General features: G+C 44.2%; 1 protein-coding gene across 2 annotated transcripts in view; it reads left to right on the top strand.

Moving 5' to 3' along the window:
* SCAPER (S-phase cyclin A associated protein in the ER) overlaps positions 1-22,117 on the top strand; it is a 404,857-nt gene that overhangs the window by 119,931 nt on the left and 262,809 nt on the right. Inside the window, exon 9 of one of the 2 annotated variants that reach the window (XM_073579348.1) lies at positions 12,110-12,304. In XM_073579348.1, the coding sequence (XP_073435449.1) occupies positions 12,110-12,304 (195 nt within the window). Of the gene's footprint in view, positions 1-12,109; positions 12,323-22,117 lie in introns of both variants that reach the window. The other variant, XM_073579347.1, reaches the window with a different exon arrangement.

Raw genomic sequence — 22,117 nt, 5'->3', positions numbered from 1 at the left:
GCATTGAATTGTTACAAAGAACATATTTAAACATGCTTATCACCTAAGCCTGAATAGAAGCAAAAATAAACTTAACAAATATAAAATTATCAAATCCCCTTACGTCCACATTTTCATAAATTACATTGACTGAAATCAGACACCTTATCTCCAGCTCCACCTTAACCTCCATATAGCTCATATTACACATTTCAGTTTACCCAGATTACCACTCAAATCCTCTTATAGATACCAATCCGAATCCACAAAGGCGCTCATTAAGTCTTGAATTTCTCTAGTGGTCAGTCACGTTTCAATAAACACTCTCCATTTTTTAAAACATTTTTTCATCATTTTAACTTAATTTCTTTCTGTTTCTCTTTTTTCCAAAAATAAGACCGATGTTAAACCTTCCTTGATCTCTTTTATCCCTGGGAGTGTTTTAGCTAGCCAGTGTTGCAGAATTAGACGTTTTGTCACCATTGCAATGGTGTGAAACAAGTCATGTAGCCGTCCCCCTCTTGTTTTACCCGTCGTAAAGTGAAACAACCAACACAATGGATCTACTTCTTCCCATATCCCACATATCTTCAGATCAGGGGTGGACACAGACTGTAGTGGGCCCCGCTACTAGCAGTAGATCCGGCAGACTTCCGCACCTCTGCCGCCTAACGGGTGACTTGTGGCACCGATCCGGCACGCCCCATTCATTCTCTACTGGGCTTGCGGCCGGCTGCGGCAAGTGCAGTTGTGCTAGATCCGCGTTACATGGTGCCACTAAAATATACAGCAGATATGCTGCGTTTTTTTAGAGCGGGAAAATCTATACCATGTCAATTTTTGCTGTGGATTTTCCCAACCGTGAATGTACTGTTTATCTAATATTGAGGCTATACTGGGCTGGATATAATATCTGTAGAGTGCTGCTGGGCTGTATTTATTATTTGCCAGTTGCAGCCTCCAAATATATATACAGGCCAGCACAGCCTGCAAATAACATATATAGCCCAGCATTGCCTCTAGTTGTTAATATATACAGCCCAGCACAGCCTCCAAATAAAATATGGTATACAGCCCAGCATAGCCTTCAGTTAATATATACAGCCCAGAACAGCATCCAAATAACATAATAACATATACAGCCCAGCATAGCCTCCAGTTAATATTTACAGTCCAGCAACAGCCTTCAGGTAATATATACAGCCCAGCACAGCCTCCAGTTAATATATACAGTCCAGCAACAGCCTTCAGGTAATATATACAGTGCCCAGCACAGACTCCAGGTAATATATACAACCCAGCACAGCCTCCAGTTAATATATACAGCTCAGCACAGCCTCCAGTTAATATATACAGCCCAGCACAGCTTTCAGGTAATATATACAGCCCACCACAGCCTCCAGGTAATATATACAGCCCAGCACAGACTCCATGTAATATATACAGCCCACCACAGCCTCTAGGTCCTTCCCTCCCTTCGGGAGAAGCTTTATGTAGGCCGTATTCATCCCTTCTGACATAGCTTCCCCTTGCAAAATGTGATTATATAAATCTTTAAGCGTGGGAACTATTTTCTCACTCAGCGCCTTATAAAATGAACCATTAAATCCATCGGGCCCTGGAGCCTTATTGGCCCCCAGTCCTTTTATTGCCATACTGATTTCTTCCTCCGTGATGCAACCATTTAAATCCTGTAATTCCTCCTCCGTCAGTTTAGGGATATCAACTCTACCCAGCCATGTCTCCCCCGCTACATCTTGATGATCCTCATCCTTGTAAGGAGAGCTTTAAACTAGAACAACATGGGAAGGGAAGCAAAAGACCAGAAAAAGCCATACACCTGACAAATGCTATTGAGAACTCTGCTATTAGAAGTGGAAAGGAAGAACAAAGACAAAAGAATCTAATTAATAAAAATATTGGAGAAAGAGAAACCTATCACAAACTAAAATGTTTCTATACTAATGCACAAAGCATGGGCAACAAACAAGGAGAATTGGAACTACTAACACAGGAAAAGAAATATGATGTCATTGGAATCACTGAAACTTGGTGGGACAATACACATGATTGGAATACAAGACTAGAAGGATACAACTTATTTGCAAGAAACAGACTTGATAAACGAGGAGGAGGTGTCGCATTGTATGTTAGAAATGCGTATATCAGCACAGAGATTGAAGCTTCTGAGACCGGGAGTTTTGTGGAAACTGGGTAAGAATACAAGGACAGAACAATGGAAAGGACACCATTGTAGGCATTTACTACAGGCCGCCTGTGCAAGCTTATAAACAGGGAGGAAATGGTTGAAGAGGTGTAAAAGTGGCTGGGACCCTAGGAGGTAGCGACCATGCTATTTTAGAATTTTGGATAACTACAGGAGGAAGACCTGTGAAGACTCAGGCGTCAAGGTTAGATTTCAGAAAGGCAGATTTTAAGGGATTCAGAAAGCGAATTGGAGGGATCCAATGGCTGGATATCCTTAAAGACAAAAATGTCCAGGAAGGATGGGAAATCTTGAAAAATGAAATTCTCAAAGCACAATTGTTAACAATTCCAAAAAGAGGGAAGAATAGGAAGCATTTAAGGAAACCAGGATGGATGAACACAGAACTTAAGCACATGCTAAAAAGGAAGAAAGAAATGTTTATAAAATGGAAAGAGGGAGGCATATCTAAAGAAGAATATAATGCTGTCTGCAGAACTTGCATGGCACAAATCAGATTATCTAAAGCTGAAAATGAATTGAGACTTGCAAGAGATGTCAAAAGCAATAATAAAGGATTTTGGGGATATGTCAAAAGTAAAAGAAAAGTCAAAGATGCTATAGGATTTTTACAGGATGAAAATGATGAAATGGTAAGACAGGATGTTGAGAAGGCTGAACTTTTAAATTCCTATTTTGCATCTGTTTTCTCTCAGAAAGGAAATGTAACATCAACTGTTCTTCACTGTCCTTTTAAGGGAATAGAAGAATCCAGGATATCTATAAACAGAAAGATAGTGAGGAAACACTTAGCTAACCTAAATGAATTCAAGTCTCCAGGTCCAGATGAATTACACCCCAGAGTACTGAAGGAGATAGCAGAAGAAATTTTTGAACCCCTCTTGGAGAACGGGAGAAGTCCCAGAAGACTGGAGAAGAGCAAATGTTGTTCCTATCTTCAAAAAGGGGAAGAAGGTGGACCCAGGCAACTATAGGCCGGTGAGTCTGACTTGTATACCAGGAAAGATCTTTGAACAAATTATTAAACAACATGTATGGCAGTACCTGGATAAGAATGAAGTGATTAAACAGAGTCAGCATGGGTTTGTAACTAATAAGTCATGTCAGACTAACTTAATTTCCTTCTATGACAGAATCACTGATTTAGTGGATCAAGGAAATGCTGTAGATATAGTATATCTTGACTTCAGCAAAGCATTTGACAAAGTATCTCATACAATCCTTATTGAACAAATGACTAAGTATGGAATGGACAAGGCAACTGTTAGGTGGATTCATAACTGGCTTAGTGATCGGACCCAAAGAGTGGTCGTAAATGGCTGCACATCCAGTTGGAAGAATGTCTCAAGTGGGGTACCACAGGGCTCTGTCCTGGGCCCTGCATTGTTCAACATCTTTATCAACGATTTAGATGAAGGAATTGAGGGTAAACTGATTAAATTTGCTGATGACACAAAGCTAGGAGGGATAGCTAATACTAGAGAAGAGAGAGAGAGGATTCAAAATGATATAAATAAACTGGAGAAGTGGGCAGCAACTAACAGAATGGTTTTTAATAGGGAAAAATGCAAAGTACTACATCTGGGCAATAAAAATGAAAAAAGCATATACAGAATGGGAGGAATAGGGCTAAGCAACAGCACATGTGAAAAAGACTTGGGAATACTAATAGATCACAGACTGAATATGAGTCAACAGTGTGATGCAGCAGCAAAAAAGGCAAATGCAATTCTAGGATGTATTAACAGAAGCATACAGTCTAGATCACGTGAAGTCATTATTTCCCTCTACTCCTCTTTGGTCAGACCTCATCTGGAATATTGTGTCCAGTTTTGGGCACCACATTTTAAAAAAGACATCAACAAACTGGAGCAAGTTCAGAAAAGAGCGACCAGATTGGTGACCGGTCTGCAAACCCTGTCTTATGAGGAAAGATTGCAGGATTTTGGAATGTTAAGTTTGCAAAAGAGAAGACTGAGAGGAAACTTAATAGTCGTCTACAAATATCTAAAGGGCTGTCACATTGTAGAAGGATCAACTTTATTCTCATTTGCACAAGGAAAGACTAGAAGCAATGGGATGAAACTGAATGGGAGGAGACACAGATTAGATATTAGAAAAAACTTTTTGACAGAGTGATCAATGAGTGGAACAAGCTGCCACGAAAAGTGGTGAGTTCTCCTTCAATGGAAGTCTTGAAACAGAGGCTGGACAGACATCTGACTGGGATGATTTAGCGAATCCTGCTTTGAGCAGGGGGTTGGACCAGATGGCCCAGGAGGTCCCTTCCAACTCTACGATTCTATGGTTCTATAACCTAGCATAGAATTTGCCCAGCACTCTGTTTATATCTTTGGGATTAGTCAGTCGTTGTCCCTTTTTATCTCTAATTGCCATTATAGATGTACCCACATATCTCCCCCCTAGCCAAATTAGCCAGTATTCTCCCTGCTTTGTCACCATACCTATTTACCGTATTTTTCGGCGTATAAGACGACTTTTTAACCCCTGAAAATCTGCTTAAAAGTCGGGGGTCGTCTTATACGCCGGGTGTCGTCTTATACGCCAAGTGCATATGGCGGGGGAGTGGTCACGATGAAGAAAGGAGGGTGTAGGTGGAGTTATCATCCCCTTTTACCTCATTGGTGGCAGCGGTGCGGCGGCTCCTCCTTCAGCAGTGTGGCAACTCTGTGCTGGGGGTCGGCGGCGGCGGCTCCTGTTTGTCCAGCGTGGGGGCGGCTGGGGCGGCTCTCTGTCCAGCGTTGGGGCTCCTCCCGCATTTCCCCATAGCCCGGAGACCCAGGCAACTCCATTGCTGCGATGGGGTGGGCTTCGGGAAAATGGCCGCCGAGCCCGCGCGAGCTCAGATTCAGATCTCGTCCCGATATCTCGGGAGACGAGATCTGAATCTGAGCTCGCGCGGGCTCCGGCGGCCATTTTCCCGGAGGCCACCGCATCACAGCAATGGAGCTGCCTGGGCCTCCGGGCTATGGGGAAATGCCGGAGGCCCGACGCTGGACAGAGAGCAGCCGCCCCCCAGCACAGCGCCCTCACGCTGGACAAAGAGGAGCCGCCGCCGACACCCAGCACAGAGCCGCCACACTGCAGATGGAGGAGCCAACGATCCCCACAGTACAGAGACCCGCAACACCGCTGCCACCAATGAGGTAAAAGGGGGATGATAACTCCACCTACACCCTCCCTTCTTCATCGGGACCACTCCCCCGCCATATGAAGATTGCTCCGCACACGGCATATAAGATGACACAATCGTATAAGAAGATCCCCCCGACTTTTAAGAAGATTTACTATTTTAACTGGAAAAGTTGGGGGGTCGTCTTTTACGCCGGAAAATACGGTAATTCTACCTCCCAGTGATTTCTATATAATTGCTCTCTTTTTTCCACCCATTCTTCAAAATTTTTTTTTTTGGCCCGCATCCATTTATCTTCATCCTCATCCAGTAGTGAGTTCTTATATTTTGTATAGGTGCTCCTAACTTCACTGCTTGCTGCTAAGTACTGCTCTTCTATTCGTTTTTTTATGTAAGCCATGATGTTTCCCGTTATCACCACCTTCGCTGTTTCCCAATATAATCTAGGGTTACATTTGTGCTCCTCACTATACATTGCAAACTCGGTCCACCATTCCCCCATCCGTTTCACAAAATCTTGCTCTTTTGTCATGTTTCCTAGAAATCGCCATAAATAGTCCGTCCCTTTCTGATGTGCGTCAGCTAAGTCTAGAGATATAGGACTATGATCAGATATCACCATGTCCTCAATATTGACATCACACACTTTGTGTAGTATCTTATCTGACATAAAGAACATGTCTATTCTCGACCATGTCTTGTGTGCATGAGAGTAATGTGAAAATTCCCGATCCATAGGGTGTTCTCCATGCATCTTTCAGCTGCCAATTCGATATCATATCTTCCAAATAACCTTTTTTCCCCCTATGTCTCTTCCCTTCTCCTGGATTTAATCTTATTAAGCTCCCTTTCCTGTCCTCTTCCTCCTTAAGCACCTCATTACTATCTCCTCCTATGATTATGTTGTTACCTCTATCAGCCAGTATTTTGTTCTGTAAGGACATAAAAAATTTATTTTGATTTATGTTCGGGGCATATATATTGTACAGGGTAATACTTTCATTATTTATCTCTAATTTCAAACGGATGACCCTACCCTCCTGGTCCATTTCTACGGATGAAACTCTGTGTGCCAATGCTTTATGAATAAATATTAGGACTCCTGCTTTTCTGTGTACCGAGCTAGACCCATAAACTTCTCCCACCCATAATTTCTTCATTCTAAAAAAGTCTTCTTTACCCAAGTGTGTCTCCTGAAGCAAGGCTATATCTGCTTTCAATCTTTTCAGGTGACGAAGTATTATCATCCTTTTATGTGGTGAGCGCAACCCTTTTATATTCCATGTTATTAATCTAACCATTATTAATTGCAAATTGATTTCTTCTGCGAGGATGTGTGAAGCTTCTCCCTCTCAGGTATGGACTGCCAGTCAATGTCATCTCAGTCAGTAATAAAATAATTAGTACAATAGTAGTGGACTCATGAACTTTAACTTCCCTCCCTCCATTTCCCCCCCCTTCTCATCTCACCCTCTCTCCATATAACAACCTCTTTGTTGACTCCTCTTTTTTCTGCCATTATCCAAACCAAAAGAGAAACAATTTCCCGCCCGCCTATTATCCCATATTTGTCATGTTGTACCTATTTTATATCCATTCTCTATCTGAGCCCTGACCCTCATGTAACCTTGAAACTCTTGACTCTTAGATCAACATCTATTTCCCTTAATTTATGATATCAATTTCCTATTCACAACCATATTATCTTAAAGCCCTTCTTCATCTCTCCTTTTTGATGTCAGAGAGGTATAAAAATACTTTACTCCCACCCCCTTCATCCCCCCAAGCAATATCTCCCAATGTGAACCCAGCATTTGTATGATACTTTCCCCCTGGAAGATATCTGAATTTGACACAAAATACTCCCATCAACATTCAATGAAGATCTTGTCTTCTACCTAGTATATACATCACATCTGGTCATCATTATCCCAACTTCATATATGTCTTTTTGTTGTGAAAACCTCACAATGTCCATAAACCTGGAAGTCACAAATTCTACTTTGGTTTCATCAGACCATATGACATTTTCCCAATACTCTTTTGGACAATCCAAATGTTCTATAGCAAACTTCAGATGGGCCTGGATATGTACTGGATTAAGCAGGGGGACACATCTGGCACTGCAGGATCTGAGTCCTTGGCGGCGTAATGTGTTACTGATGGTAGCCTTTGTTACGTTGATCCCAGCTCTGTGCAGGTCATTCACTAGGTCCCCCTGTGTGGTTCTTGTTATCATTTTGACCCCACGGGGTGAGATCTTGCCCCAGATCGAGGGACATTATCAGAGGTCTTGTATGTCTTCCATTTTCTTATCTTTGCTCCCACAGTTGATTTCATCACACCAAGCTGCTTGCCTTTTGCAGATTCAGTCTTCCCAGCCTAGTGCTGGGCTACAATTTTGTTTCTGATGTCCTTCGACAGCTCTTTGGTCTTTACCATAGTGGAGTTTGGAGTGTGACTGTTTGAGGTTGTGGACAGGTGTCTTTTATACTGATAAGTTCAAACAGGTGCCATTACTACAGGTAATGAGTGGAGGACAGAGGAGCCTCTTAAAGAAGAAGTTACAGGTCTGTGAGAGCCAGAAATCTTGCATGTTTTTAGGTGACCAAATACTTATTTTCCACCATAATTTGCAAAATACATTTTGCCAAATCAGACAAGGTGATTTTCTGGATTTGTTTTCTAATTTTGACTCTCATAGTTGTGGTCTACCTATGATGTCAATTACAGGCGTCTCTCATCTCTTTAAGTAGATGTCAAAAGTGTGGCTGCCGCTTCTGTTTTCTGCTGCGGGACTGGAGCGTTTTGCATGCTAATCCTGCCCATAAAGTACGTCCTGAACCTGGCACTGGCCAGCATGAGGATGTAATATTTCATTGCACGCGTCTCAGCGATCAGTAGTGCACTCTGCGTGTGCATGCTTACAGAGTAAGAAAAAAACTAAAGGGCCTTCATTGGTCCAAATGCAGCTGCTGGCTCGAGCACTGCGGTTCCCCAGGAATATGCTCGGGGGGGCGGGGGGACGGAGAACACTGTGGGCCGTGGGAGAGAAATTGTTAAGGATCCGGCATGTCCAATTTCGGACTGCTGATCCATTTGTTCGGCTTAACTAGTGCTGCTGTGTATGGTAAGTCTGTCTAAGGCCTGTTTCACACTTCCGTTTTTGTGTCCGCCAAACGGATCCGTTTCCGTTTTTTTGACGGAAACTGATGCAAACGGATCCGTTTTTTTAAAAACGGATCCGTTTTTTGACGGATCCGCGGTAACCGTAATTGAAGTCTATGGGACAAAAAAAACGGATCCTGCAAAAAATGGCGGATCCGTTTTTTTCCGGAAAACAACGGATTTTGACGGATTTGAAAAAACGGAAGTGTGAAACAGGCCTAAGATGGCTTCGATCTGACCGATCAGTCAACAGCCATCTAATGTGTATGGTGCCACGTAACAATCCATAGCCCGCCATAGCATGATCATGTGCTGCAAATATTAAGGCATGCCTGTTTTGGGCCTAGTGAAGACCCTTACATGTTGTCTTTTCTGGATTAAGAAATATACTCCAAAATATATCAACTTGGACTAGGAATTAATCAGTTTTGCAATTTTTTTTATTTACATGAGCTGTTATCATGTTATTTTTATGTTTAAGGTCAGTGGAAAATCAGGATACAGCATTGCATTGGAATAGTTTTTTTCTTAAGCCTTTACGAAACATGCTGCAAAAACAAAACAAAAAAAAATCACAGATGTAAACCCAGTCTTTAAAAAGGCCGTATGTGCTTTTAACATAAATAAGTGAGCCTTGTGTGTGTTGTTTCTCCTGTGGGTCAGAAATGAGGCCTGTACTGGCAAGAGCCTGGGACCCAGTGTGATGGTGAAGAAAAGAATTCAGGTGAATGATATCATTGTATAAAACATGTTTTTCAAGGAAGTCGTCACCAGCGGCGGCACAGAAGCAGAGAACATCCTAGGGATTACAGGGCACAATCTCTGGCAGAGTCTCAATAAGTAATAGGATTGAAAATCCTTCATGTCATTCCAAGGTTTGCTCCGGAAAACTTCCCAAACCGCTGAAGATATTTGTTGTAAGCAGGTTAAACCTTCAGTGAAGAAATAGGATTTGGCATAAGAACTGTGTTTTAGGGGCTATATGCACTGTTCATTGTTTGCAGAAGTACGAGAAAGGAAATCCAAAATCTTTGTGGTTTTCTGATTTAATACTTCATGTACAGTATATAAGTCAGGACTAGCTTGATATACAATCAATGCAGAGTTTCATTGCCTAGTAAGAAAAATGTCTGTAAAGATTTCAGTGTTACTGGCTTAGTCCATATCATGTTAATGGCCTCTGCCTAGCTGGCACAATGCATGTCTGTAGTATTCCATGAGCATGATTGTCAAGGATGACACCTTGGAAATCACACAGATTCCACCGCTGCCACCAGTTGTCATAGGCACGTAACTGGGGGGTCGCATAGATTCCACCGCCGCCACCAGTATGTCACAGAGAATAGCCGGGGAAGTCACACAGATCCCACTGCTGTTATCACTTTGTCACAAATGACACCGGAGAGATCATTCAGATCCATCCGCTGTCACCACACTGCCTCCATTGACTGACAAGGGATGGAGGCAATCGTGGCTACTTCCACAGCTAGGCCAGTTATTGGGGGAACTCCCAGTGAGCGTATGATATGGGCTCATCTCGGCATTCAGAAAACTGCTAGATCTGCAGCAGGTAAAATAGTGATTTTATCAAAACTGCAGCAAGCAGTGCAGTAAGTGATACATCGCTGGAATCAGTGTCTAAGTCCCTACATTATGCTGCTTTCAGACTACATAGCAAAAACCTGGTGTCAGATTCCCTTTAAGAGGTAGATTTAATGTGTTAGTCATGAAAAATCTAGTTGCAGAAGCCATATAGAAATCACGCTGGAAGTGCACTGCGAAGAAGCAGTCCAAGTGCAGTGATGCCCCCAGTGCACTTCCAGCCTGATTTGCATATAGTGTGTACACTAGATTTCTCATGACTAACACATTAAATCTACAAAAAAAAAAATCATTGTTACCAGAGGACGAGGCCATGTACAGTGTACTTCTACGTCCAAATGGAAAAAATGTGTTCTGACAGGTTCCCTGTAAAATAAATGTAACCAAAAGGATTTTGCCTCATTTATTAAAACTTAACATTTAACCTTTTTTTTTATTAAGAATTTTGTAGTAAACCAATTTTTTAAGGCCTAGCTGTATAACTGGTCTTTAGTTTCTGAGCTATGGGGGACCACAGTTTCCTATCTGCCACATTTATGTTACAGAACATGATCTTCCCAATGTGTAAATTAGATAACAGCCTATTTCTGCCTCTAATTTCTGTCTGGATCTCAAAAGAAGCAGCCAATGGAGGGTTTTTCCCATCTAAACAACTGCAGCGTGTATACAGGATGTCCCATAAATGTCTGATAGATGGGGGCACACCTCGAGGTCTCGCAGGATAAGTAGACATGCTGCGGTCTGGAGAGACACAACGCATGTCCGTCTCCACGGGAGTCTGTGGATGCATAGTGGACATGGGTTTCACACTTCTGTTGTTGTCTGTCTGTTGTTATCCGCGAAAATGGCGGAAAACGGATCGGTGATCGTTGTGAGATCAACGGGTGTCACCGGACCTGTCTTTTGACGGATCCGGCGAAAAGGAACCGCAGGGGGGAGAGAGAGAGACTACGATCCTGGAACGGCATTACAGGGTTAAAATTGCGGGCATGCGCACATGAAAATAGCGGACCGTCAAGAAGAAAAAACGTTGCAGTGTCCGTCTCATCCCCGCCCGGGAGCCAGAAAAATTTTGATGGATCCGTCAGAAAACGGGGGTGACGGGCGACCGTCAGTCAAGATCCGCCAATAATGTAAGTCTATGGGGGATAAAACGGATCCGCCCTTTTTTTGGCAGATCCGTTTTTTTCAAAAATTGGCAGATTATGACTGACGTGAAAAAAACTGAAGTATGAAAGGCTTTAGTTGTTAAAAATAACATGTTTCATTCCTGTCATGCCACTTTGCATTAATTACTGACAAGCACCTGAAGGGTTAATGAACTACCTGAAAGCAATTTTGAATACATTGAGGGGTGCTGTTTTTAAAATGGTATCAATTTGGGGGGGTTTCCAATATATAGGACCCCCAAAGTCACTTCAAAACTTTAATAGGTCAATAAAAAAATAAGTTTTGCGAATTTCCTTGAAAAAAATGAAAAATTACTGCTCCATTTTTAAAACGCGAGCAAAATAAAACATTTCACAAATGGCGCTGACGTGAAGCAGACGTGATGGAAATGTAATTTACTAATGTTTTTGTGTGGTGTGACTGTCTGGATTATAGGGAAAATCACTTAAAGTTTGATTTTTTGCAGATTTTTTGAAATTTTTGTAAAATTTCTGATTAAACGCCAAAAATATCAACCTCAATTTACCATTGTAATAAAGTACAATGCGCCACAAAAGAACAGTCTCGGAATCAATGAGATCTGTTGAAGCGTTCCAGTTATTACCACGTCAAGTGATCCAGTTATTACCACGTCAAGTGACACTGGTCAGATTTCAAAAATTTTGTCCGGTCACTAAGGAGTTAACTCAAATAAGTGTATTGTATGTAAAATGATAAAAAAAAGTAAACCATGCCAACTGTCTGCCATAAGAAAATAAGATGGGAATTCCCTAACATTTGTGACTTTACGCTGTTGCTTTTCCTTGCAGTTTACGGTCCACAGGGCTTTAGAGGAGTTAAAGAGCCCCGGAACATTCCCACCACCGACGACCCCGCCACTGCCCTGCCTGGACATCCCGGTTGTGTTTCTGGACCCAGTGTCAAAGATGCGAAAGTCTGAGGTCACTTGCACTGTAAACCCTGCGGGGGGCGCAAGGAGCAGTAGTGATCTGGACCTTTCAAACGTGAGTGCTGGAAAATTGGTAAGGACATTTCATCATTTTTTTTTTTCTTTAAAGCAGCTGTAGCTGTGTGTGGGATCAATCCGTAAATGCGATGTACAGGATGAAATTCTGATTGGGAAGTGCTGAGTGCATGGCTAGTGTCACTGACTTAGTACGCTTCTACAGATCCTGCAGAATTTTTATGCTTTTTGTGAAACTACAGGCAAGCGACTTTTGGAAATTGAGGGGCACTGTTGTGAACTCATTTTCTTCTCCACCAGTTGAGGTTCTCCTTCCGTTCTCCCTCTGGTGGTGACAGGAGGTAGTGAGGTTGCTTTAATTGGTAGTGATCTGCCACCTGATGATGAGGATGACTATTGGATCTCTGGAGTATCAGATTGGATATAAGACAGCCGACGCCCTATCCTGGTGCAGGTGATTCAGTCTGCTTCTCAGGTCTTGGACTTTAGCTCTGTTCCAGTCTTCTCAAGCTAAGTTTTTTGCTAATGTTCACACTTGCTTTCGTTGGTCTATTCAGTTTTTTGTGTGGTCAGCCAGCCCCGGCTGGGGCTGTGCTGAATTTCCACTCTTATTTATCTGTATTTGCCTTTTTTGTCCCTTATTAGATTGGCCTCTTTTTGCTCTGTCTCAGAATATTTCAGAGTGCTGATATAGTGGGAGAAGTCTAGTGACTTCAGGGTTAATTTTGCTATCAGAAGTGTTGGACATTATTTTTGTAGGGTTTTTTGGCAGATTGCAGACAGTGTCTTTCCTTTCCTGTCCTTTCTAGTTAGTTTGGGCCCCATCGTTTGCTCAGCCTATTTTCCTGCCTGTGTTTGTGTTTTCATCTTGTTTCACCGTCAGTACATGTGTGGGGGCTGTCTTTCCTTTGGGGTCTGCTCTGGGGCAGTTAGTTTTCCCCTTTTCTTGCTTTATGCTTATGTAGTCCTCCGGTTGTGACGAGGCATCTAGATTCATCGTAGGTACGCTCCACGACTGCTGCTAGTTGTGTGGTTAGGATCAGGGATCTGCAATCTGCATAGTTACCAACCTCTCTGGTTTTCTGAGACTTGGCTTGTGTTGTTTTTTCTCCTCGGTGACCCATTCATAACAGAATCAGCAGCCACAGATTCTAGGGTACTCAAAAGCAGGAAAAAATTGTTTTAAAAAAAAAAGTGTCAATTTTTTTTTTTTATGTATCTTTTTCTCTGGGGCCGTAGGAGAATTTTTTTTTTCCCTAATGGAGATTAAGCAACTTTCCGATCGTGTGGAGCAACTTGCTGCTGAAGTACAGGGAATTTCCACCTACCTCATTCAGTCACATGCTGCTGAACCCAAGATCCCTACTCCTGTGTTTTCTGGGGATCTGTCTAAATTTCTTAATTTTAAGAATAATTGTAAATTATTTCTGGCCTTGAAGCCTAACTCATCGGGGAGCTCTGTGCAGCAGGTTAAAATTGTCTTCTCCTTGCTGCACGGCGATCCCCAGGATTGGGCTTTTTCTCTGACACCTGAAAATCCTATTCTGACTAATGTGGATGCATTTTTTCAAGCCTTGGGGTTGTTGTATGATGAACCTAATGCCGTTGATCAAGCTGAGAGAACCCTGTTGGCATTAAACCAGTGTCAGGATTCTGCAGAGTTATACTGTCAAAAATTCCGAAAGTGGGCGGTCCTTACTACATGGAATGATAGTGCATTGGCAGCTCTCTTTCGGAGGGGGTTATCAGAGACCGTAAAAGATGTTATGGTGGGATTTCCTGTTCCCCCTGTCTGGATGGTTCTATGTCATTAGCCATTCAAGTTGATCGGTGTTTACGTGAACGTAAAACTACACGGGAGGCGCTGCCACCTTTTGAACGAATGTCGGAACCTATGCAATGTGATGGGGTTTTGTCTAGGGCGCACCGTCAGGAGTTTAGAAGGCGTAATAAGCTGTGTTTTTTCTGTGGAGACGCCTCTCATACTATTTCTGTCTGCCCTAAACGAGAGAAACGTTTTGCACACACATTTGCTGTGGGCAGTGTACAACCTAAGTTCCTTTTGGCAATTACTCTGATCTGCTCCTTATCCACGTTTTCCACTAAGGCTTTTGTGGATTCAGGAGCAGCTCTGAATCTGATGGATTTGGACTTTGCTAAACGTTGTGGTTTTTCCATGACGTCTCTGCAGACGCCTATTCCTTTGAGGGGTATTGATGCTACTCCTTTGACGGAGAATAAACCTCAGTTTTGGACCCAGGTGATAATGCGAGTTGCCCCAGACCACCAAGAAAGTTGTAAATTTTTGGTGCTGCATAATTTGCATGATACTATTGTTCTGGGTTTCCCCTGGTTGCAAACTCATAACCCAGTTTTGGATTGGAAATCTGTGTCTGTGGTGAGTTGGGGTTGTCAGTGTGTTCTTAGGGACACTTCTGTTTTCTCCACCTCTTCTCAGCCTCATGATATTCCTGATTATGTGGCCGATTTCTCTGATGTATTTAGTGAGAGTAAGTCTGAGTCTTTGCCTCCTCATAGGAGTTATGACTGTGCAATTGAGTTGATGCCTGGGTGTAAATTTCCCAAGGGTCGGCTTTTCAACTTATCAGTACCCGAACATGATGCTATGTGATCCTATATTAAGGAGTCGTTGGAGAAGGGTCATATTAGACCATCCTCATCACCTTTAGGCTCCGGTTTTTTTTTTGTGGCTAAGAAAGATGGTTCATTAAGACCGTGTATTGATTATCGTTCCTGTGAAGATCTAGAGTTGTGGGTGTTAGTAATCACCTAGGCAGGTTAACGATGCAACAAGTTTTATTTGTATCCATACCAGCATTTTTAGCAAGTCCAGGTAGATGACCCCAATGTAATGCCCCAGTCCACGAGATCAGCAACAAGTCGGTAAAAATATTCCATGGGATAATTCCTAGGAGAATGTAAATCTCACGACCGAAGCCCGAGAAAACTTAGTTCCAAGTTCTATAGTCCATTCATGGGTTCCAGGAGCGGCCTTACCTCTGCTCCTTTCGCTTCAGATCCCCAGACACAACTGCACTCCCTCATCAAGTCTCTCAACTCTACTCCCAACCCCCTAACCAAATCCAACATTCCAACCCCCTTCACCAATGTACATTGAATTCACAGCCAGTGAAGTCTCCGGCCAGTCTGGAGTGGTGTGAACCCAAGTGGCCACCCTGCCGAGAGAAAGAAAGGCACATATTCCCCAACCAGATAAGGTGATTCATGTAAATACAACATAAATTGAGGTAACTAGTCAGCTGTGCTGGGAAAGTATTTCAGTTCCTCACATTCCTCCCCCACTTTTCCAGCACGGCAAGTATTGGGCTCCAATTCATGAAATTGACTATCCTTCTTCTGACGACAATTACCAGAGTTTGTGGCTTCCTCCGTCTGTCTCGATAGTCCATCAGCATTGCCGTGGTCTCTCCCACACTGGCGGGAGGTTATTTGGCATGTCGAGGTCTTCTGATGCAGCGGGAATGAGTCCTTGGCTTCGGGTTGCGACACTGGTCCAGTGGCACACCAACCCTGCTCCTAAGTTGTTGCCCAGCAACACATCCACAGGTAGGTGTCGCACTACCCCCACATCCACCATTCCCTTGCTGTGTCCCCAGTCTAAATGTAGTCGGGCTGTCCGAATGTTCAGAGATTCTCCTCCAGCTACGTGGACTCGAATGTGCCTGGCATTCCTTGGCGAAGTGTCCCCTGCGTCCGCAGTTATGGCAGCTTAATCCACCTCTCCCTGATGTGGGCCGTACTTGGTGTTTTTTGGGGGACCTCCCCCTCTTTTCTCACCCCCAGCATTCCAGCCCCATTGCAGTACACTGTTCACAGGTTGGAAATGCGGATGACGTGGACCCGAATGGGCCCGGTATTCCCTGGCGAAGTGTCCCATGCGTCCACAGCTATGGCAGCTTAATCCCCCTCGCCCTGATGCTGACCGTACATGGGGTTTTTGGAGACCTCCCCCTCTTTGTAGAGTACGAAATCCTCGCAGTTCCTCCTCTCGCTGGACCATGGGTCTCGCTGGCCTCTCGGGAAGCCCCTGTTCCCGACTTGCCGGAGCTGTTCTCCCACACCGCCCTGGACGATTGGCAGACCAATCATCAGCCAATCTTGCAGCCTCCTCCAGACTCCGTGGTTTTCTATCCGCCACCCATTCCTTTATGTCATGTGGGAGCTTGGACATAAATTGCTCCCGCATGAATATATCCAAGACATGTTCAGCTTCCCGAGCTCCCAGTCCTTCGATTCACCGAGCACATGCTGTACGTACTGTGTTGGCAAACTCCCGGTGTGTATGTGCATTGGGCTTTTCAGTCTCCCGAAACTTCCTCCGGTAGGTTTCAGGTGTGACGGCATACCTCTCCAGTAATGCGCTGCGAATGGTAGCGTAACACCTCTGATCCCCATAAGACAAGTTATTAAAGCTTCTCTGGTTTTCCCGGTCAGGCCAACACTCAAAAATCTCGGCCAGTCCTCAATGGACACCTCATGAAGCAGGCAGAGGTTCTCAAATAATCGAAGATGGTCATCAATACCAGTGGTGTCTTCATTAAACTGTGGCATGTCCCAGTACCTCAAAGATGCGGGTCCCTCTCTCCCGTTATCCACTGTCATCTGCTCATAGGGTGGTTGGGGTTACGGCTACATGGACACCCAGATATTTGCTTACCACAGCCGCCCGTTCTCTTTCTGTGGCCCGCTCTCCTAGCGCAGTTAGAACCCGCCCCAACTCGGTCAATCGATCCTCTGCCATCGGAATGATTGCCCGCAGCTGTTGTCCGTCCACTGGGCTGTCCTCTTCTACATCTGGACTGATCTCCTCCTATGGGTGTTCTCGATCCCACTCGTCCAAGCGTTGTATTAGGGCCATCCGGTTGTCCGCCATCGACCACTCCAGCGCTCTCCCAGAGCACAGGGCTCTCAGCTGCTCCTACTTGAGTCTCTTGTAGATGGAGTCTGCCATCTCTTTTGCTAAGTCACCATCAGTAACTTTCTCTGTTACGCTGTTCAGAGATAGGTGATCCCACCGCTGCCACCACTTGTGAAGAACTAGAGTTGTGGGTGTTAGTAATCACCTAGGCAGGTTAACGATGCAACAAGTTTTATTTGTATCCATACCAGCATTTTTAGCAAGTCCAGGTAGATGACCCCAATGTAATGCCCCAGTCCACGAGATCAGCAACAAGTCGGTAAAAATATTCCATGGGATAATTCCTAGGAGAATGTAGATCTCACGACCGAAGCCCGAGAAAACTTAGTTCTAAGTTCTATAGTCCATTCATGGGTTCCAGGAGCGGCCTTAAGGCTGTGTACACACGCTGCGGATTTTGCTGCGGTTCCGCAGCGGTTTTGGCCGCTGCGGACCCGCAGCAGTTTCTGCTGCGGTGTACAGTACAATGATTCCCTATGGGAATCAAAAACCGCAGTGCAGACGGTGCGGAATTTTCCGCGCGGATTATCTGCGGTTTTCAATCCGCAGAAAGAATTGACATGTCAATTCTTTCTGCGGATTCTCCTGCGGTTTGCCATCTCCTCCATTGAGGAGATGAAAAACCGCAGGGCAAAACCGCAGAGCAATCCGCAGGTAAAACCGCAGGTCTTTTGACCTGCGGTTTCACCTGCGGATTGTACAAAATCCGCGCGGATGAATCCGCACCTTTTCCGCAGCGTGTGCACACAGCCTTACTCTGCTCCTTTCGCTTCAGATCCCCAGACACAACTGCACTTCCCCATCAAGTCTCTCAACTCTACTCCCAACCCCCTAACCAAATCCAACATTCCAACCCCCTTCACCAATGTACATTGAATTCACAGCCAGTGAAGTCTCCGGCCAGTCTGGAGTGGTGTGAACCCAAGTGGCCCCCCTGCCGAGAGAAAGAAAGGCACATATTCCCCCACCAGATAAGGTGATTGCATGTAAATACAACATAAATTGAGGTAACTAGTCATCTGTGCTGGGAAAGTATTTCAGTTCCTCACAGTTCCCTTAACAAGATGACGGTTAAATATCAGTATCCGTTACCTCTGATGTCTGATTTATTCTCCAGAGTTAAGAGTGCCTGCTGGTTTACTAAGCTTGACCTCAGGGGGGCGTATAATCTTATTCGCATCAAGCATGGGGATGAATGGAAGATGGCGTTTAATACTCCGGAGGGACATTTTGAGTACCTGGTGATGCCTTTTGGGCTCACTAATGCCCCTTCTGTCTTCCAGTCCTTTATGAATGATATTTTCCATGACTTTGTGGACAAGTTTTTGATCATCTACCTGGATGATATTTTGATCTTTTCTAGTGATTGGGATTCTCATGTGGAACATGTCCGGACTGTGTTCAAGATTTTGAGGGAGAATTCCCTGTTTGTTAAGGGATCGAAATGTCTCTTTGGTGTACAGAGGATTTCTTTTTTGGGATTTATCTTATCTCCATCGACTATTGAAATGGACCCGGCCAAGGTACAGGCCATTTATGATTGGGTTCAGCCTACTTTTTGAAGGCTCTCCAGAAGTTTTTTGGTTTTGCTAATTTCTATCGTAAATTTATAGGTAATTTTTCTGGTATTGTCAAACCACTTACTGATCTGACCAAGAAGGGAGCTGATGTGCTGAATTGGTCTCCTGAGGCTATCTCAGCATTTCAGGAGCTTAAGCGGAGATTTACTTCAGTTCCAGTTTTACGGCAACCTGATGTCTCACTTCCATTTCAAGTGGAGGTAGACGCTTCTGAGATTGGTGCAGGAGCTGTGTTGTCCCAAAAAGACCCTGTGACTTCTAAGATGAATCCCTGTGCCTTCTTTTCTCAAAAGTTCTCCCCATTTGAACGCAACTATGACGTGGGGAATCGGGAATTGTTGGCCATGAAATGGGCATTTGAGGAGTGGAGACATTGGTTGGAGGGAGCTAGACATCAAGTTGTGGTCCTCACCGATCACAAGAATCTGATTTATCTGGAGTCGGCCAATCACTTGAATCCTCGACAGGCTAGATGGGCCTTGTTTTTCATGCGTTTTAATTTTGTCGTCTCTTTTCTTCCGGGCACTAAGAATGTTAAGGCTGACGCCCTTTCTAGGAGTTTCTTTGCTGATTCTCTTAATGTGACCGAGCCTACTACTATCCTAGGTGAGGGGGTAGTTCTTTCTGCCATTTTGCCCGATTTGAGACGCGCCCTGGAGGAATTTCAGGAGGATAAACTTGAGCGTTGCCCTATGGGAAAATTGTATGTTCCTGACCAGTGGACAAAGAGAGTGATGTCTGAAATTCATTGCTCGGCATTGGCTGGTCATCCAGGTATTTTTGGTACCAGAGATTTGGTGAGTCGGTCTTTTTGGTGGCCTACCTTATCTCGTGATGTCAGGAATTTTGTACAGTCTTGTGGGACTTGTTCTCGGTCTAAACCCTGTTCTCGTTCTAGTGGGTTGCTGATTCCCCTGCCGGTGCCCAAGAGGCCATGGACCGATATCTCAATGGATTTTATTTCTGATCTTCCTGTCTGTCAGAGAATGACTTATCTGGGTGATTTGTGATAGATTTTCGAAGATGGTCCATCTTGTACCACTCCCAAAGTTGCCATCTTCTGCTGAGTTATTACCCTTGTTTTTACAACAGGTGGTTCGGTTACATTGGATTCCTGAGAACATTGTGTCCGATAGAGGAGTCCAGTTTGTTTCCAGATTCTGGAAAGCCTTTTATTCCAATCTGGAAATTCAGTTATCCTTCTCCTCCGCGTTTCATCCCCAGACCAATGGGCAGACTGAGAGAACAAACCAGACCCTGGAGTCTTATTTAAGATGTTTTATATCTGCTGATCAAGATGATTGGGTCTCATTTTTGCCCTTGGCTGAATTTGCGCTGAACAATAGAGCTAGTTCTGCCACTTTGATGTCACCCTTTTTCTGTAATTTTGGGTTTCATCCTCGATTCTCTTCAGGGCAAGTGGAATCTTCGTCCTGTCCAGGTGTGGCCACTGTGGTTGAGAGAATGCAGCAGATATGGGACCAAGTGGTGGATAAGTTGTCACTCTCTCAGGAAAAGGCCCAGCGTTTTTCCAACCGGCATAGGACCATTGGTCCCCGGTTTAAAGTGAGTGATATGGTTTGGTTGTCGTCTAAGAATATTCCTATGAAGGTTGCATCTCCAAAATTTAAGCCAAGATTTATTGGACCTTATAAGATTTTGGGATTCTTAATCCTGTTTCTTTTCGATTGTCTCTTCCAGTTACGTTCAAGATCCATAACGTATTTCACAAATCACTGTTGCAGAGGTTTGTTGAGCCAGTAGTTCCTGTGGCGGCACCTCCTGACCCTGTATTGGTTAAAGGCAATGTGGAATATGAGGTAGAGAAAATATTGGATTCTCATTTGGTTAGACGGAGACTCCAGTATTTGGTCAAATGGAAGGGTTGTGGCCAGGAGGATAATTCTTGGGTCTCTGCCTCTGATATTCATGCCAATAAATTGGTTCGTGCTTTTCACCGGGCCCATCCTGATCGGCCTGGTGGCGTGGATGAGGGTTCGATGACCCCTCCTCAAGGGGGGGTACTGTTGTGAACTCATTTTCTGCTCCACCAGTTGAGAGTTCTCCTTCCGTTCTCCCTCTGGTGGTGACAGGAGGTAGTGAGGTTGGTTTAATTGGTAGTGATCTGCCACCTGATGATGAGGATGACGATTGGATCTCTGGAGTATCAGACTGGATATAAGACAGCCGACGCCCTATCCTGGTGCTGGTGATTCAGTCTGCTTCTCAGGTCTTGGACTTCAGCTCTGTTCCAGTCTTCTCAAGCTAAGTTTTTTTTGCTAATGTTCACACTTGCTTTTGTTGGTCTATTCAGTTTTTTGTGTGGTCAGCCACCTCCGGCTGGGGCTGTGCTGAATTTCCACTCTTATTTATCTGTATTTGCCAATTTGCCTTTTTTGTCCCTTATAAGATTGGCCTCTTTTTGCTCTGTCTCAGAATATTTCAGAGTGCTGATATAGAGGGAGAAGTCTAGTGACTTCAGGGTTAATTTTGCTATCAGAAGTGTTGGACATTATTTTTGTAGGGTTTTTTGGCAGATTGCAGACAGTGTCTTTCCTTTCCTGTCCTTTCTAGTTAGTTTGGGCCCCATCGTTTGCTCAGCCTATTTTCCTGTCTGTGTTTGTGTTTTCATCTTGTTTCACTGTCAATACATGTGTGGGGGCTGTCTTTCCTTTGGGGTCTGCTCTGGAGCAGTTAGTTTTCCCCTTTTCTTGCTTTAGGCTTATGTTGTCCTCCGGTTGTGATGAGGCGTCTAGATTCATCGTAGGTACGCTCCACGACTGCTGCTAGTTGTGTGGTTAGGATCAGGGATCTGCAATCTGTATAGTTACCTGTTGTGAGTTCATTTTCCCCTTCACTACTGAGGCCCGAGGAACTCCCTCTTCTGGTAAAGAAAGGTAGTGAGCCTGATTATCAAACACCTGAGTCTGATGATGATGACTGGCTGAGTGGAGTTACTGACTGGATATAAGGCTGCCGACTGCCTTCTGCCCTGCGGGTGATTTCTCTGTGGGATCCTTGGAGACCAGTCTGAATTCCTGCTCCTCTAAAGCTAAGTTTTCTGCTCGGCTTTTTTCATTTGTGCTTAGTCTTTGTTTTGCTTTGTTTTTCTGGATTTCTGCCATTCCCTGCTGGGGTGTGCTGAATTCCTTTAGCTCTGTCTTCTGAAAATACCTGAGTGCTGATTTAGTTTTTGAAGCCTAGCTGCTTCAGGGTCTTTTTCATATCAGCTTGTTGGCTTATGTCTTTGATAGGGTTTTGGCAGATTGCAGACAGCAACCTTCCTTTCCTGTTCTGTTTAGCTAGCTTGGGC

Source organism: Dendrobates tinctorius, unplaced genomic scaffold, assembly GCF_039654945.1.
Source record: "Dendrobates tinctorius isolate UK_male_01 unplaced genomic scaffold, ASM3965494v1 ptg000062l, whole genome shotgun sequence".
Classification (NCBI taxonomy): domain Eukaryota; kingdom Metazoa; phylum Chordata; class Amphibia; order Anura; family Dendrobatidae; genus Dendrobates; species Dendrobates tinctorius.
The sequence above is the reverse complement of the archived record's forward strand: the minus strand, read 5'-3'. Positions and strand labels throughout refer to the sequence as shown.